This window comes from Brassica napus, chromosome A9, assembly GCF_020379485.1.
Source record: "Brassica napus cultivar Da-Ae chromosome A9, Da-Ae, whole genome shotgun sequence".
Classification (NCBI taxonomy): Eukaryota; Viridiplantae; Streptophyta; class Magnoliopsida; order Brassicales; family Brassicaceae; genus Brassica; species Brassica napus.
Window position 1 is genome coordinate 41842719 of NC_063442.1, and position 17171 is coordinate 41859889.

At 39.7% G+C, this 17171-nt stretch overlaps 7 protein-coding genes, 1 long non-coding RNA gene and 2 other non-coding genes across 12 annotated transcripts; 5 read left to right on the forward strand and 5 right to left on the reverse strand.

Annotated features, from left to right (window-relative positions):
- Positions 1-63: 63 nt before the first annotated feature.
- Positions 64-2906, forward strand: LOC106369115 (probable inactive purple acid phosphatase 2). The gene is made up of 2 exons (XM_013809218.3): positions 64-842; positions 1436-2906. The coding sequence occupies exons 1-2, from the start codon at positions 147-149 to the stop codon at positions 2696-2698; spliced, it is 1959 nt and encodes a 652-aa protein (XP_013664672.2). The 5' UTR covers positions 64-146; the 3' UTR covers positions 2699-2906.
- LOC106369114 (putative SNAP25 homologous protein SNAP30) lies at positions 2718-4673 on the reverse strand. Its single transcript, XM_013809217.3, has 5 exons — positions 4099-4673; positions 3881-3974; positions 3454-3581; positions 3272-3369; positions 2718-3180 (listed from the first exon to the last, which is right to left on the reverse strand). Exons 1-5 carry the CDS (start codon positions 4477-4479, stop codon positions 3081-3083), a joined length of 801 nt encoding a protein of 266 aa, XP_013664671.1. The 5' UTR covers positions 4480-4673; the 3' UTR covers positions 2718-3080.
- A 172-nt stretch (positions 4674-4845) lies between these two features.
- Positions 4846-7124, reverse strand: LOC106369113. 2 transcript variants are annotated; one of them, XM_013809216.3, is made up of 3 exons: positions 6955-7124; positions 6226-6385; positions 4846-6133 (listed from the first exon to the last, which is right to left on the reverse strand). In XM_013809216.3, the coding sequence occupies exons 1-3, from the start codon at positions 7117-7119 to the stop codon at positions 5100-5102; spliced, it is 1359 nt and encodes a 452-aa protein (XP_013664670.2). In that variant the 5' UTR covers positions 7120-7124; the 3' UTR covers positions 4846-5099. The 2 variants fall into 2 exon arrangements, with proteins under 2 accessions (XP_013664670.2, XP_048597712.1); XM_048741755.1 differs by having other exon boundaries at positions 6819-7088.
- A 138-nt stretch (positions 7125-7262) lies between these two features.
- LOC106369112 (protein KTI12 homolog) lies at positions 7263-8802 on the forward strand. Of its 2 annotated transcripts, none has more exons than XM_013809214.3 (2): positions 7263-7440; positions 7686-8802. In XM_013809214.3, exon 2 carries the CDS (start codon positions 7708-7710, stop codon positions 8614-8616), a length of 909 nt encoding a protein of 302 aa, XP_013664668.2. In that variant the 5' UTR covers positions 7263-7440; positions 7686-7707; the 3' UTR covers positions 8617-8802. The 2 variants fall into 2 exon arrangements, with proteins under 2 accessions (XP_013664668.2, XP_013664669.2); XM_013809215.3 differs by having other exon boundaries at positions 7303-7440; positions 7690-8802.
- A 347-nt stretch (positions 8803-9149) lies between these two features.
- Positions 9150-9222, reverse strand: TRNAA-UGC. Its single transcript has one exon. It is a non-coding gene; the product is annotated as a tRNA-Ala (tRNA).
- Positions 9223-9746: 524 nt separating this feature from the next.
- On the forward strand, positions 9747-10572 carry LOC125578242 (PLASMODESMATA CALLOSE-BINDING PROTEIN 1-like). Its single transcript, XM_048740586.1, has 4 exons — positions 9747-9792; positions 9875-10114; positions 10179-10215; positions 10301-10572. The coding sequence occupies exons 1-4, from the start codon at positions 9747-9749 to the stop codon at positions 10422-10424; spliced, it is 447 nt and encodes a 148-aa protein (XP_048596543.1). The 3' UTR covers positions 10425-10572.
- A 2312-nt stretch (positions 10573-12884) lies between these two features.
- On the forward strand, positions 12885-13539 carry LOC125578584. The gene is made up of 3 exons (XR_007316697.1): positions 12885-12986; positions 13373-13409; positions 13495-13539. It is a non-coding gene; the product is annotated as an uncharacterized LOC125578584 (long non-coding RNA).
- Positions 13540-14206: 667 nt separating this feature from the next.
- TRNAA-UGC lies at positions 14207-14279 on the reverse strand. The gene has a single exon. It is a non-coding gene; the product is annotated as a tRNA-Ala (tRNA).
- A 322-nt stretch (positions 14280-14601) lies between these two features.
- Positions 14602-15716, forward strand: LOC106365357 (PLASMODESMATA CALLOSE-BINDING PROTEIN 1). The gene is made up of 4 exons (XM_013804801.3): positions 14602-14790; positions 14859-15101; positions 15170-15206; positions 15298-15716. The coding sequence occupies exons 1-4, from the start codon at positions 14739-14741 to the stop codon at positions 15503-15505; spliced, it is 540 nt and encodes a 179-aa protein (XP_013660255.1). The 5' UTR covers positions 14602-14738; the 3' UTR covers positions 15506-15716.
- A 246-nt stretch (positions 15717-15962) lies between these two features.
- On the reverse strand, positions 15963-17095 carry BNAA09G46020D. The gene is made up of 2 exons (XM_013804800.3): positions 16982-17095; positions 15963-16892 (listed from the first exon to the last, which is right to left on the reverse strand). The coding sequence occupies exons 1-2, from the start codon at positions 17011-17013 to the stop codon at positions 16061-16063; spliced, it is 864 nt and encodes a 287-aa protein (XP_013660254.1). The 5' UTR covers positions 17014-17095; the 3' UTR covers positions 15963-16060.
- Between the last annotated feature and the right edge of the window lie 76 nt (positions 17096-17171).

Here is a 17171-nt window from a genome sequence, read left to right on the forward strand (position 1 = left end):
CCATATAGAAGGAATATGACACGTCATAAATCAACACATCGAACAATAAGACATCGTCGTATTAAATAATGTTTATTATATCTTCCTCGTGTCCGGCAACAATATTTTTCTTTTAGCTTTCATCCGTCGCGTCGCATTTAATCGCCATGATCGTCGACTTCTCTACCTTCATCCTCTTCATCTCCGTCTTCATTTCCTCAGCTAACGCCAAAGCAACCTTATCCATCTCCCCCAAAACTCTAAGCCGATCCGGCGATTCCATCCTCATCAAATGGTCCAACGTCGACTCTCCCTCCGATCTCGACTGGCTAGGCATCTACTCCCCCCCAGACTCTCCCCACGACCACTTCATCGGCTACAAATTCCTCAACGTCTCCCCCACGTGGCAATCCGGCTCCGGCGCGATCTCCCTCCCCCTCACCAACCTCCGATCGAACTACACGTTCCGTATCTTCCGATGGACGCAGTCCGAGATCAATCCGAAGCACAAGGACCACGACCAGAATCCCTTACCGGGAACGAAGCACCTTCTGGCGGAATCGGAGCAGGTGGGGTTCGGATCCGCCGGCGTGGGGAGGCCGGAGCAGATCCATTTGGCGTTCGAGGATAAGGTTAACAGGATGCAGGTCACGTTCGTAGCTGGGGATGGGGAAGAAAGGTTCGTGAGGTACGGAGAGGCGGAGGATGCGTTGGCGAACTCCGCGGCGGCGCGCGGGATTAGGTACGAGAGGGAGCATATGTGTAATGCTCCGGCTAATTCCACCGTGGGATGGAGAGATCCCGGGTGGATTTTTCATACCGTTATGAAGAATTTGAACGGTGGCGTTAGGTATTATTATCAGGTAAAAGCTAAATCTGAATCAAAAGGTTATGTCTTTAATTTAAAGTAGCTGTAAGAACATCAAAGGTTATGTCTTTATTTTAAAGTAGTTGTAAGAACATCAAAGGTTATGTCTTTATTTTAAAGTAGTTGTAAGAACATCAAAGGTTATTATGTCTTTAAGACAGATGAACATCAAAGGTTGTATCCAAGGTTTAGGAAATTGCTACGCGGTAGCTAGGCACTGGACTGGTCGGATTATTTGGTTCTAGGCAGAGTTTAGTTTAGGTGTTAAGGAATTATTGATTTATTTTATATATATTTTGCATTTATATTAGATATTTTAGTTTTTGGGTTTAATTATAATTGTTAGATATACAAAACAAAAGAAATTAAATAAATTTGATGATTTTTACTATTATTATTGCTTAGTTTAACAGAGCTAAGACTAATCTAGATCGATCTCAACTGATTTAGAACAGTCTAAACTGATTTGAGTCATACAAATCGGATGATAAGAAAGTCGTTTCGGCTATGACCGAGCTTAAGTGCCGTCTAGACCAATTTATTAGAACATTGGTTATGTCTTTATGACATTTTATGTCTTTGTAACAGGTTGGGAGTGATTCAAAGGGATGGAGTGAGATCCACAGCTTTATCGCTCGAGATATCTACTCAGAAGAAACCATAGCTTTCATGTTCGGAGACATGGGTTGCGCTACACCTTACAATACCTTTATCCGGACGCAGGACGAGAGTATCTCAACAGTTAAGTGGATACTCCGCGACATCGAAGCTCTTGGTGACAAGCCAGCTCTTGTTTCGCACATTGGTGATATAAGCTACGCTCGTGGTTACTCGTGGGTGTGGGATGAGTTCTTCGCTCAGATCGAGCCTATTGCCTCGAGAGTTCCTTACCACGTCTGCATTGGTAACCACGAGTATGACTTCCCTACTCAGCCGTGGAAACCTGATTGGGGAACTTACGGTAATGACGGTGGGGGAGAGTGCGGTGTGCCGTATAGTCTCAAGTTCAACATGCCTGGAAACTCGTCGGAACCAACGGGAACGAAAGCTCCTCCTACAAGGAATTTGTATTACTCTTACGACATGGGGTCGGTTCATTTCCTTTACATCTCCACCGAGACGAACTTTCTCAAAGGAGGGAGGCAATACGAGTTTATAAAGCGAGATCTTGAGTCTGTGAACAGGGAGAAAACACCGTTTGTTGTCGTGCAAGGACACAGACCGATGTACACCACGAGCAACGAGGTGAGAGACGCGATGATTAGGCAAAAGATGGTGGAGCATTTGGAGCCGCTGTTTGTGGAGAACAACGTGACGCTTGCTCTGTGGGGACATGTTCATAGATACGAGAGGTTTTGTCCGATAAGCAACAACACGTGTGGGAAACAGTGGAGAGGAAGCCCGGTTCATCTTGTGATCGGTATGGGCGGTCAAGACTGGCAACCGATTTGGCAGCCGAGACCGAACCATCCGGGTCTTCCTATATTCCCTCAGCCTGAACAGTCGATGTACAGGACGGGTGAGTTTGGGTACACTCGTTTGGTTGCGAACAAAGAGAAGCTTACTGTTTCGTTTGTGGGTAACCATGATGGAGAAGTTCATGATAGTGTTGAGATCTTAGCGTCTGGGGAAGTAATCAGTGGGAGGAAAGAGGAAACTATTAAGACCGTTCCTGTATCTGCAACACTTGTGGGGAAACCTGAGTCTGATGTCTTATGGTATGTTAAAGGAGCAGGCTTGTTGGTTATGGGTGTGCTTTTAGGGTTCCTTATAGGGTTTTTTACAAGGGGGAAGAAAGGATCTTCTTCATCTGATAACCGTTGGATCCCAGTCAAGAACGAGGAGACATGATAGTCAAGAAGTTAATCTATTAAGGTGTCTGATTTGTATAGTATTATATCTTCTTTCCCACGGTAAGAACCATGTTTCTCATGTTGGAAAGTGTACACTATAATAATAGAGTTTGTCTGAAAATCACTCTATGTTAAAGAGTTTTTGTTGTAAATACATACAGACATACTGTACGAGTATATGTATGTATGTATTAATGTTTTTATTAGTTTGTTGGATAAGGAACTGAAAAAATGCTTTTATTATATCAAATGAGATTTTATATATTTACAACTTTTATAGCAAAGAATGAAACAAAGAAGAGAGTTTCAAGTGTACAAACGTAAAGAGAGAATATACGTATAGGAAAATAGTAGTTTTTTTTGGATGTTTTGGAAGGTATTTATTTGGAAAGCAAGTGACGTGCTCGTTGATTAGCTCCTTGAACACGGTTGTTAAGCTCATCAATATCGCCGTCCAGATGATCAAGAGCCTTGTTTTGCCTGCAATAGTATTAATAATAACAATAAGTTATTCTACGTATAGTAATGAGGATACGTGTACATGTATGTATGTAAGTGTGTGTTATCTGACTTGTCGAGCTCAGATCCCATGTCAAGGGCCATGCCCTTAAGATCACCCAAAATGTCACTCAAATCTGAAAGTCCATCGTCTTGCTTTGCCTTCTCTTGCTGCACATCAAAACATACCATTTTTTAGATTCTCAAAATTATTACCAAGTTTAAGAATTTGAAGAATAAGAAGAAGAAAAACACCTCCACTTTCTGCATAGCGTTTGTTGGTTGGTCTGATGGTATCGGTTGGCTGCTCGATCGTCCTTTCGCAGCCAAACCGAGTTTCTCTCGCTCTTCTTTGTTATTCGCGCTCTTCTTCGACGCTTTATCTAAACCATTCAACCAAACCACATGATCTTAATCAAAATCAAGAATCAATTATCAATGATCAAGAATCAGCTATACTACTATTCGAGAGTTTCCGAAAAAATTAACGCAATAACAAACATATATTTCGATAATATTTTGTCATATACAAAAAAAATAATGTTCAGCTCAAACATTTTCAAAGCATAAACATTAACCATGATGATCTTTAAATTAAAAATGCAAATAACTGTAAAATGATTATTCCTGCATGTGCAGATCAAACACCTAGTTAAATAATATGTAGATTATAAGTCTCTACCTGGTGTGATCATAGGTCCTGCAATCTCTTTACCCTTCTTTGGTTTCCATGGCTTAGAAAACATCCCTCCTAAACTGTTCAAAAGCTTCTCTCCCTGCTCTCCCAAAACAAATTATCAACAATCATTTTTTTTAAAAAAAACAGAACATCTATGTAAGAAAAACATAAGTCCGGCAGGTTAAACCAAAAAAAATATGTAAGAAAAAAAAAAGCATTACCCGACCGAGATCTTTATCCATTTCAACAGCCATAACATGAGTCCTGTTGATCTGTTCACCTTGCGCGTGCAACATATCAAGCGTCCTCGTAGCATCCGATCTTATATCTTCAGCGATCTTAAGACAGTTGTTGACACCTTTGGTTGTTTCTTCGGCTTTATAAACCGCGTACTTCTCTAAATCCTCTGTCGTCTGGCTCTGCAGATCACCAGAGTTGCTGAAACCCTTCTTGTACTTGTCATCATCTTCGTCGAAATCTGGTGTTATGAGGACTGGTTCCGAAGAAGTTCTTCTTCCTGCATTGATCGTTCCTCCTCCTTTGTTGTTTGATGATTCGTTGGGAACTTTGTTGTTCCCCGGAGATTTTAAGAATCCAAACATTTATTCGACAATGAGAGAAAGACTATTTGATTGAGACGTCTCGAAAGAGAAGATTCAGATTAAAGAAAAATCTAGAGAAAAGAAAAGGAAAATGGTTATCCAAAAATAGAAAGCTGTGACAAAGATATGAATATCAAGAACGGATCGTTTAGATTCTCTCTTTCTCTCTCTGTTCATGTACCGCTGAAAGGATCTAAATATGAAGAGGAGACGCGTCAAAGATGGACAAGTGATCAGCCACTATCAAGGTCCTCTGTTTCTCCTTACTTTTCAGACCGTTAACTACCAAAACACACTGTTTTAGAGGTGGTTGCAAGATCTGAGAGACTATTTATGACAAGAGAGCAAATGTCATAGAGAACTAGAGATGAAAAAGTCAGTTTATTAAACAGTTTTTGAAGATTTTTTCTTCTTCTTACAAGATAATCTTAATCTGATTTAGAAAGGTAATTTACAAATAACCTAAAGTATCAAAAATACAAAAAAAAAAAGACTTCAACTACAGAGAACTCTCTTACAACATCCAGCTTGGAGGATGCTCTTAAATAAGGCATTTACACATACACAAGATTCAGAACTAAAGCATAGTAACAATGGGGAGATTTGATACCATTACTCATTTACTTTCTTCCCCTTGAGAAATCATCCCATGGGTGTTGTTGACCAAAGATCTCGTCGAGGATGTTGGAAGTTGGAAGAAGATCAATGTTCTTACTCCAACAAGGATCAAATGAATATGAATGATCTTCCAACAAATCATTGCAGTGGCGCCAGTGCTTCCCAACATCGGATTCTTCTCTGTTTACATTGGACTGGAGGAAGTCATCGGACGTGCACGAATCTTCTTCAACATTCACCTCTTCCTCTTCATCTCCTGATAAGCTTATTCCGGTTCTCTCATCTTGAGTTTGAGAGCCATAAAACGTGTTATCATACTCCACTTGCCACTCGTCATCGTCGCTATCAATGTCCAGGCTTCTAGAACGATTCTGAACAGCTCGTCTTCGAAGAATGAAGACGTTGAAATAATAGCTCACAATCTCCTTCATGGTCCGTGTAGGAAACGCAGACTTTAGTTGTTTCCAGAAATCACGGTCAAGTGAAACAGGGTTGGAGTAAACAACCTCGTGAAACAGGTCTTCCTCGTCTTCAGTTAGTTTACCAGCGACTTCCTCACCCATTTCACCGAGACCTATGCTCAGACATTTTTCGTATCCGACAGTTTCAAACAAGCCTTCTCTGTTTTCCATTATGTGTTGCTGCACGCATCTGATGGAGCCTTTATCCACGCAAACGCATTCCTTTCTTCCTTTACCGATTTCGAAGAAGTCGGTTTCACGGTCAGGCATTGGAATGACGCACTTCTCCATCACTTGTTCTTCACTGACTTCTTCCTTGACGCATTCAGGAATATCAGCCTGGTAATCGGACCCGATTGGAACTTGTTTTCTAGGAGAATTCTCACACCAATCAACATCGTCTGCTGGAGACACTGGTCTCCAGAGGACATCTGACTCGGGAGATTCGTGAGAAAGGGTTGACTGAGTCGTAGCATCCTCCTCAGATGTGATCCAAGAGAAAGGTGCGTTGGTATCTAACCCCTTCTCAACATTATCTTCACATTCAAACCCGTAGAGATCACTTAGATCCTCTCCTGCTAGCGCAACAAACACAAACGACACATTAAGCAAGATGATTGAGTTTGTCACGTTAACCCCTAAGCAAGAAGATGCATACTATTATTACCTATGACAACACCTGACTTCTCCAATGAAACATGATATGGAACTCCATCATCTAGTTTGGCCAGCTTGTTGCAATAACTAATCTCTCTTGCCTCCTTCACATTGAGTTCTTGCACATCCTCAGCTTCAAAAGTGCGCTTTAAACCCATATTTTTTTGTACCTGTAAAATGAAAAACCAAAAGCAAATTTAGTTACTTGGCGTGAAGGTTGTCTTATGTCAACTGCCATTTATATAACATCCACACACTAACAAGTAACAAACAACAAGTCTACAACGGTGAGAGCTCTAAGTCCCATGTTAAGTTAAGTACTGAGGGGAATTTAATTAAAAATACCAAAACCCCCAATTTAATATGAGTAAATTAAAAAATCCCCAAATCTGAACGGAACCCTAACCCTAGATTTCAATTCACGGCGTAGATCAACAAATCAGGAATCAAAAATCAAAGAATTGGCTAATTATCGGGACAACAGACACAAGCCCTCGATTAATTGACAGATCTAACAAACCCTAGAAAATCGAATTCTGAAAATTGGGGAAAACTAGAAATTAAGAACGAATTCGATAATAATAACAAATGAATTAAACACACCTAAGCGAAAAAAATGATCAGATCTGTTGTTTACAGATCTGGATCTAGCTCAAACCCTAGATTTGACCAGAACCAATGGATGATATCAAAACAGGTATCAATCGAAAGATGAAATCAAGAGGGAAACGAAAATTACAATTGATTTGAAGATAGATCTGGAAGAAGGAAGAGATCTGAACGCTAATTGACGAAAAAAATAAATTGGGGGAAATTTCGAAAGAGGATAGGGTTGAAAATTCGTGCTTTTCGATTTGGGGGAAGACCCGGCCCAGATTAAATTCGGATACCGAGACAACATCATCAATGTACCTTATAAAAACACTTTAAATGATACGAAATTACAATAATATCCTCGCAGTTTACCAGCACGTGCCTTGCAACTTGCTTTGGCATATACGCGTATCTATCTTTATAAACCGAAACGTAATTGGTATTCAATTTGCATTAACCGGACCAAGCAAACTCAACCGGTTATAATCTAATCCTCTCTCATAAACCCTAAATTCCCAAATCAGATTCTCACGCGACCTTTCTCTCGACTTTTTGCTTCCGGTGTCGATCTCTCGCTGATTCTATACAGATTCCGTAGATCTCCAGTTCGTTGCATCTGCTCGTGATCTGAGTAAGTATAGCTTATCTCTTTTGATTCATGAAAAGCCCACTTTCGTGGATCAATTTGCTCGAATTATACTTTAATTTGCTTGGTTTCTTTATGCCTAATGTTAGTTATTGATATAGCTCTAGAAAGTTGGATGCTTTGAATCTGGGTCTTTGCCTATCCCTTAGTTATGTGTTTTGATGCCCTTTAGCTGTTAGAAACGATTGTTATCATCATATTAGCTTTGGATCTAAAGTTCCATTTTGTAGGCAGCGTGACAAGTTCAGACCAATGGCGCTAGTTGTGATTTGTGGGCAACCTTGCAGTGGCAAATCAACAGCTGCAGTAACCTTATCCGAAGCACTGAAAGAATCTGAAACGAAGCAGAACGTTAGAATCATCGACGAGGATTCGTTTCATCTAGACCGCAACCAGAACTATGCCAACATGCCTGCAGAGAAGATGCTTAGAGGAAAGCTTAGGTCGGATGTTGATAGATCTGTTTCGAGAGGAGACATTGTTATTGTAGATTCTTTGAACAGCATTAAAGGTTACAGATACGAGCTGTGGTGTATTGCGCGTGCCGCTGGGATTAGGTACTGTGTTCTCTTCTGTGATGTGGATGAAGATCGTTGCAGGGAGTGGAATAAGGAACGTGAGGGTAGAGGTGAGGCTTCGTATGACGATGGTATATTCGAGGATCTGGTGAGAAGGTTTGAGAAACCTGAGAGGAGGAACCGATGGGATTCGCCTCTCTTTGAGCTGTTCCCTTCTAGAGATGGAATAGAGAAATCATCTCCTGTGGTTTTAGAGGCTGTGACTTATCTGACCAAGACTGTTGATTCCAAAACTCAAGACGTGAGGATACTTCAACCGAGTATTGCTACACAGTCCGCTAGATTCTCAGAAGCCAATTCTCTTTACGAGTTGGACAGAGCGACACAAGAAGTTATTAATGCGATCGTGGAACAACAAGCGCTTGGTGGGGCTATAAGCAGGGTTACTCTGGGTAATGATCTTCCTCCGATTGAAATATGCAGACCGATTGGATTACCGGAGCTAGGGAGGCTTAGAAGAACGTTTGTTAAGTTGATGGGTCAGTCGAGTCTGAGCGGGCCACCGTTACCAACTGATGCAAACAGTGGAAAGAGACGGTTTGTGGATTACTTGAACAGAGAGTTTGGAGGTAGTAACGCTTGAAGTTAGTTGGGGAAGAACCACTTTACAATTTGGTTTTTGCATTTTCTAAACACAAGTCAAGTTACACTTTGTGCTCTTCAGTGAAAAGTTGTGGACAAATTGATGTATTTTTCTTATGCAAACATATAATTATCATTTATCAAGTTAAACAGTTTTTTGTGTAATAATATCTTTCCAGTTCTTGAATGACTTTTGTCTTTGAACATGAGTACGACTAAAAGGGGCTAAAAGGTATTTATTGGCCCATAAAGTTATAAAGTTACGCAGTTTCAGCTAGTGCTGTACCATACCAGCCTGACTATCTTCAGGCTAATATTGTTTGAAGAGAAACAAATTACGTTTCACTTCACTCTGAAGATATCTTGAAACTGTCTTTAGTTTAGTGTCAGCTAGTGTTGTACCAGTTCGGTTTTACATTGTCTTTGGCATCTTGCAGATAGAACTGTGTTAGACATCGCTTGCGCTCTAAGTAGATAAAAGTATCTCCAAAAATAATTTGACTGTACATTAAAACAGAAAAGGCAAACCAATTTTGGAGATGCGGGGTATCGAACCCCGTGCCTCTCGCATGCAAAGCGAGCGCTCTACCATTTGAGCTACATCCCCATACGACTGAATCTTTAATTAGTTTATATAATTACGGTGTTCGACCAAAATATCTATCATAACAACAAACTACGAATAAGTAGAAAGTACAACTAACAAAACTGAAATAGCTACGAATAAGTAGTAAGTACAACTAACAGAACTGAAATGATTAGTGAGAAATGCGTTAACCACACAATTATCTTAGATGCGGCGTGCAACAACCCGAGAGGGCCCCCGCATAGTTTGTCAGTTTCTTTTTCTTATTGTACGTTTTACAAATCCAACTTACTAAATATAGTTTTATTTCTCTCTAAAAATGTTCACACTTAAATACAATCAGTTTTTATTCACACTACAAACCATATATCGTATTTGGAACTTTGTAACCAACTGATTGACTAACAAGTTTCTTTACATATATATATATATATATATATATATATTTATCAAATCAACTTTCATTTTCCAAGTTCTCTACATCATATCCTGTCTATTTCGTGCTTCTCCTAAAAGAGTGATCTTAAGACCCAATCATCATGAGAATGTTTCTAGCTCTCTTCCTTCTCTTGGCCTTGACCACATCTTCAAGTAAGTACCTTTCTTCTCTTCTTGGTATACGGTCCAATAACAGTATTTAAGATTTTCTTGCTGTCTCTCTCTTTCTCTATAGGTGCAAATTACTGTCTCTGCAAAGAAGGGGCAGGAGACAAGGCACTTCAAGCATCAATAGACTATGTTTGTGGAAATTTAGATTGCAACCCAATCCGTGACAAGGGTGCTTGTTATCAACCAGACACCATCAAAAGCCATTGTGATTGGGCTGTTAACAGCTACTTCCAGAGTCAAGCTCAAGCCCCTGGAAGCTGCGTATTCACTGGAACTGCCACTACCAGTCAAAACCCACCTTCAAGTAAGTTAAAAAATCTACATTTTGATGAGAAAAGTTGTGGTCTTGATGAGGTTCTTTTGTGCAGATTTGGTTACCGGATGTGTCTATCCTTCAAGCCCTAGGTAACTAATGATCACTAACACAAACCTAAGCCTAACTCATTTACATGGATATGACTTATAAAAAGTTTGGTGTGTGTATTAACAGCTCTCCAGGGTCGCTTCCTTCAACTACACCATCACCGGGAACAAACAAGACAAACGGTGCTTCCAGTTTGGTCATTTCCCCTGCTTTCGCAATCTGTTTATCAACACTAGCGCTTCTGATGTAACGTTCGTGTGGAGACAAAGACATCCACATGGGTCCGTCTTTGGTTCCCTTTTGGGTGGAAAAGGAAGCTTCAGTGGTCATTGTGGTTTATATTTATGGGAAAGTTGCTCTAATTAGAATCTTAAGTAAATAAATAAAATAAAAACAGAGCATTATGATAAAGACTTGTCAATAAAAAGATACCATATTTTTATAATTTCTAATGATCAATCATAGACTAAAGCAAAATTTATTCATCATTCTAGTAGCTTCAACATCCTATTTAGATTATTGTTCTACAACTTCAACAACGCAACTGCCACCAGCATCATTTTGTAGTAATCTAATCTACCAGATGTTATTCAGTTAAAAAAATATACTGTGGCAAAGAAAGAGAAACCTATGTGCCTCGTTATAACATGTCAGAGAGTACACTTGCTAATACTGAGAATAAGTATCTTGAGAAATAATTCGACTGTAACATTAAAAGGAAAAAGGTAAAACAAATTTGGAGATGCGGGGAATCGAAACCCGTGCCTCTCGCATGCAAATTTTGAGATGCGGGGGACAGAACATTAATTGTATGATAATGAAACAAACAAGTCAAAGAGAAATGCGTGAAACATATAATTAATCAATTTATCAAAGATGCGTTATGCAACAACCCGAGAGGGCCCCGCATAGTTTGTCAATTTCTGCTGTTCCATTTTGTAGGCAGTGTGACAAGACTTCAGACAAATGGCGCTAGTTGTGATTTGTGGGCAACCTTGCAGCTGCAGTAACCTTATCCGAAGAACTGAAAGAATCTGAAACGAAGCAAAACGTTAGAATCATCGATGAAGCTTCGTTTCATCTAGACCGCAACCAGAACTATGCCAACATGCCTACAGAGAAGATTCTCAGAAGCGAATTATCTTTATGAGTTGGACAGAGCGACACAAGAGTCATCAATGCGGTCGTGGAACAACAAGCGCTTGGTGGGGCTATAAGCAGAGTTACTCTAGGCAATTATCTTCCTCCGATTGAAATTTGCAGACCAGTTGGACTACCGGAGCTAGGTAGGCTTAGAAGAACGTTTGTTAAATTTGCAGACCAGTTATGACTGTGATACCCAGTCACAGCGGAAGGGTTCTTAAGGATTCATAACTGTTTTGTCAAGGGTTCAGAATGTTTTTTTGGGGAAATGATAGGGTTTACAATGGCAAAATTAGGAGAGATGATGCATTCAAGCGTTATTACCTCTAAACTCTCTGTTCAAGTAATCCACAAACCGTCTCTTTCCACTGTTTGCATCAGTTGGTAACGGTGGCCCGCTCAGACTCGACTGACCCATCAATTTAACAAACGTTCTTCTAAGCCTACCTAGCTCCGGTAGTCCAACTGGTCTGCAAATTTCAATCGGAGGAAGATCATTACCTAGAGTAACTCTGTATTCAGTGAAAAGTTGTGGTGAAATTGATGTATTTTTCTTATGCAAACATATACTTATCATTTATCAACTTAAACATTAGTGTTTTGTTTGTAATAGTATGATTTCCAGTTCTTGAATCCCTTTGTTTTGGGACATGAGTTTTGCCACAGTTTTTGGCTTAGACGACAGATCAGTAGTTTACTTTTCTTAATCCCATGGAGTACAACTAAAAGGTATTGGCCACATTAAGTTTTAAAGTTACGCAGTTTCAGCCTGTCTACTCATGCGTAACTAGTGTTGTACCGCACCAGCCTGTCTACTCAAAAACTATCTTCAGGCTAATGTTGTTTGAAGAGAAACAAATTACGTTTCACTTCGCTCTGAAGATATCTTGAAACTGTCTTTTGTTTAGTGCTTGCTAGGGTTGTACCAGTTAGATTTTACATAGTCTTTGGCTTCTTGCATATAGAACTGTGTTAGACATCGCTTGCGCTCTAAGTAGATAAAAATATCTCCAAAAATAATTTGACTGTACACTAAAATTGAAAAGGTAAACAAATTTGGGAGAGGTGGGAAACGAACCCCATGCCTCTCGCATACAAAGCAAGCGCTCTAACATTTGAGCTACATTACTATTTTATTAATTCATCAATTAAATACAATAAATACGTTTTTCGACCAAAAGATCTATCATAACAAGCAGCTACGAATAAGTAAGTACAACTAACAAAACTGAAATGATTAATGAGAAAACAGGTCAAACAGAAATGCGTTAACCACACGATTATCTTAGATGCGGCGTGCAACAACCCGAGAGGGCCCCCGCATAGTTCTTTTTCTTATTGTACGTTTTACAAATCCAACTTACTAAATATAGTTTTATTTCTCTCTAAAAATGTTCACACTTAAATACAATCAGTTTTTATTCACACTACAAACCATATATCGTATTTGGAACTTTGTAACCAACTGATTGGTTTACAAGTTTCTTTATACTATATATATATTCATCAAATCAACTTTCATTTTCCAAGTTCTCTACATCATATCTTGGTTTTGGTGTGTTCCTGGCTGTCTATTTCGTGCTTCTCCTAAAAGAGTGATCTTAAGACCCAATCATCATGAGAATGTTTCTAGCTCTCTTCCTTCTCTTGGCCTTGACCACATCTTCAAGTAAGTACCTTTCTTCTCTTCTTGGTATACGGTCCAATAACAGTATTTAAGATTTTATTTCTATGTCTTTCTTTCTCTCTAGATGCAACTTACTGCCTCTGCAAAGATGGGACAGAAGACAACGCACTTCAAGCATCAATAGACTATGTTTGTGGAAAATTAGATTGCAACCCAATTCTTGACAAGGGTGCTTGTTATCAACCAAACACCATCAAAAGCCACTGTGATTGGGCTGTTAACAGCTACTTCCAGAATGTAGCTCAAGCCCCTGGAAGCTGCGACTTCTCTGGAACTGCCACTACCAGTCAAAACCCATCTCCATGTAAGTAAAAAAGTTTACATTTTGATGAGAAAAGTTGTGGTCTTGATGAGGTTCTTTTGTGCAGATTTGGTTACCGGATGTGTCTATCCTTCAAGCGCTAGGTAACTAATGATCACTAACACAAACCTAAGCCTAACTCATTTACATGGATATGACTTATAAAAAGTTTGGTGTGTGTATTAACAGCTCTCCAGGGTCGCTTCCTTCAACTACACCACCACCGGGAACAAAGCAGACAAACGGAACCGTTACTCCAACCAACGGTGCTTCTGTTTATCAACACTAGCGCTTCTGATGTAACGTTCGTATGGAGACAAAGACATCCACATCGGTCCGTCTTTGGTTCCCTTTTGGGTAGAAAAGGAAGCTTCAGTCGTCATTGTGGTTTATATTTCTGTTGTTGCATTTATGTGAAAGTTGCTCTAATTAGAATCTTGAGTAAATAAATAAAATAAAAACAGAGCATTATGATAAAGACTTGTCAATAAAAAGATACCATATTTTTATAATTTCTAATGATCAATCATATAGACTAAAGCAAAATTTATTCACCATTTTAGTAGCTTCAACATCCAATTTAGATTATTGTTCTACAACTTCAACAACGCAAAAGCCACCAGACATCATTTTGTTGTAATCTACCAGTTGTTATTCAGTTAAAACTAAGGTTTCTCTCTTTAGGTGTTAGTTATTCAGTTAAAAGAATATACTCTGTGGCAAAGAAAGAGAAACCTATGTTCCTCGTCATAACATGTCAGAGAGTATACTAGCTAATATGTGAGTTTGCAAGAGAATATAAGGCAAGTGGTAGGCTGGTAGCCAAGTGCATCTACCTAAGAATAAGTATCTTGAGAAATAATTGTACTGTTACATTAAAAGGAAAAAGGTAAAACAAATTTGGAGATGCGGGGGATCGAACCCCGTGCCTCTCGCATGCAAAGCGAGCGCTCTACCATTTGAGCTACATCCCCAATTGTTATTACGCACGCTACAATAAATATACAAATAAAATTCCCGATCGAAAGTTCTAACAACAATCTACGAATAAGTACAGTTAACAAAACATTAATTGTATGATAATGAAACAAACAAGTCAAGAGAAATGCGTGAAACATATAATTAATCAATTATCAAAGATGCGTTATGCAACAACCCGAGAGGGCCCCGCATAGTTTGTCAATTTCTGTTTCTTATTCAACGTTATAAATCAACTTACCAAAGTATATACATAATCGTACTTAGACTTGGAACTTTGTTACCAAAAGACTTACTTACAAGTTATATATATATATACTAAATCAACTATCATTTTCCAATGCTCTACACTTCTCTACATCTTCTCTCTCTAAAGCCATCATCTTGGTTTTGGTGTGTGCCTTGCCGTCTATTTTGGTGCTTCCCCTAAAAAAGTGACCTTAAGACTAATCATCATGAGAATGTTTCTAGGTGTCTTGCTTCTCTTGGCCTTGACCACATCTTCAAGTAAGTCTTTCTTCTCTTCTTCCTAAAGGGTCCATAACATTTACTTAAAATTTTCTCTTTCTCTCTAGGTGCTATTTACTGTCTCTGCAAAGATGGGATAGGTGACAACGGGCTTCAAACATCGATAGACTATGCTTGTGGAACCTTAGCAGATTGTAACCCAATCCATGACAAGGGTGCTTGTTATCAACCAAACACCATCAAAAACCATTGTGATTGGGCTGTTAACAGCTACTTCCAGAAAGCAGCTCAGGTCCCTGGAAGCTGTAATTTCTCTGGAACTGCCACTACCAGTCAAACCCCACCTTCAAGTAAGTCAATCAACTTATAGATTTGACAAGAAAAGTAGTTATGATCTTGATGATGTTCTTTTGTGCAGATTTGGTTACTGGATGTATATATCCTTCAAGCGCTAGGTAACTAATGATCACTTCCATTAACCTTAACCTGTCTCATATTCATAAACATGACTTTGAAAAAGTTTGGTGTGTGTGTGTGTGTTAACAGCTCTGCAGGGTCGCCTCCTTCAACTACACCACCAACGGGAACAACTCCAACAACAAACGGAACCGGAGGCTTTACTCCATTTCCGGGAACTCCTCCTGCCTTTGGTCCAACCGGAACCGGAGGCTTTACCCCAAGCAAAGCTGCTTCAAGTTTGGTAATTTCCTCTGTTTTCACGCTCTGTTTCTCATCACTAGCGTTTCTGATGTAAGGTTCGTGTAGAGACAAAAGCCATCCATCCACATGGGTCCGTCTTTTGATTCCCTTTTGGGTAGAAAAGGAAGCTTCAGTGGTCATTGTGGTTTATATTTCTGTTTTTTTCCATTTATGTGAAAGTTGCTCTAATTAGAATCTTAAGTAAATAATTGCAAAAAGAAAAAAAATAAAATAAACAGAACATCATGATAAAGACTTGTCAACAACAACGTTAGGAACTCGTGGGTTGTGTAAGAAGATACCATTTTTTTAATTTCTAATGATCAAATCATAGACTCACAGAAAATTTATTCAACTAAAAAGACCAACCAACAATAACACCAAGTGAAGTGCCAACTACTACTTTAAGGTAAGATTCACACCTTCAATAATTGATCAAAGCCTCTCTAATATAACACTTTCAATCTCTTTACACACATGCAAGTCTCTCCAACAAACTCTGTGATCTGGCATAAACAAGAATCACATCCCCATATTATTCAGAACAAGAAACAGAGAAGTACACAATGTAAACACTCAACTTAAAAGTAACAAAAAGATAAAAACAAAATCAATCTACAAGATTCCCATCGATTTCATAGAACAAACGGTTACAGCTCTCACTAAGCACCTCAGCTCTACGCATAATCTTCTTGCAGTCTCCATGCCTTCGCTTAGGGCTAAACTCTCTCAGCTTCACATGAGGATCCTTGATACCCACGTCATTGTATATCTCCCTCGCAGGCACCACATGCTTCTCCCAAAACTCAACGAGCGCCGGCCTCATCTCCTCCCAAAACGCGTTGTCTCTCCAAACTCTAAACAGACTGCTCCCGTTACGAGTCCAGCAGTAAAGATCCAACCACTCCGTATCCACAATCTCCATCAAACCCTGAAGCTGCGGAATACAATGATAAGGAACCTTCTTCCACGGATACGCTCCTCTCGGCTTCTCCCCATCATCACCACCCCCACCTTTGTAAAACGGACACTTAACTTCTACAACAGAAGTTGAACTCGTTCCTTTGATCAAACCATCAGGTGAAGCTCCTAGCCAGTTTGTCTCTTCGCCGTTCTTGTTATAGACTACGAATCCAGGTCTAGCGATGACTTCGTTCCCTGTTAACAGTTTATATCTCTCGAGTGCTTCGGTTTCGTTATCAGCGTCCCAGAACGTGGCTTCGTTTCCGGAGAACTGTTTGGCTACGCCGACTTTCTCTAACCAAAGCTCGCGTCTACCTTCGGGCCAGAACCCGATGGCGCGTGAGAAGTTGCTAGCTGTTAGCCTGTTCTTCCTCAGATCTTGCCAGTCTTTGGTCTCGTTTTGAGATATTACCTTGGAGTCAGGTTCTGGTTCGTTAGACGGAACGTGTAACAAGCGATGACAGAAAGCTATCTCATCACTGCCAAGAAAGTAAGTAAAGGTCAAAAGTTACTTCCTTGATATTTATTACATATTAACTAGTGAACTAGACAAGGTGATCAGACTGACCGTGCGCGCTTGTAAAAGGCACGACGAAGCATATCGGCGGCGGCAAGATCGATTCTGAATTTTGAGGGTTTAAGGAAGCGACTCTGATAGGACTCGTAACCAATGGGCCTTATCTAAACTCGTAACTAATGGGCCTCACAGTTATAAAACATAATCCGGTTGGGTTTTAGTTAATTAAAACTTTGGAATC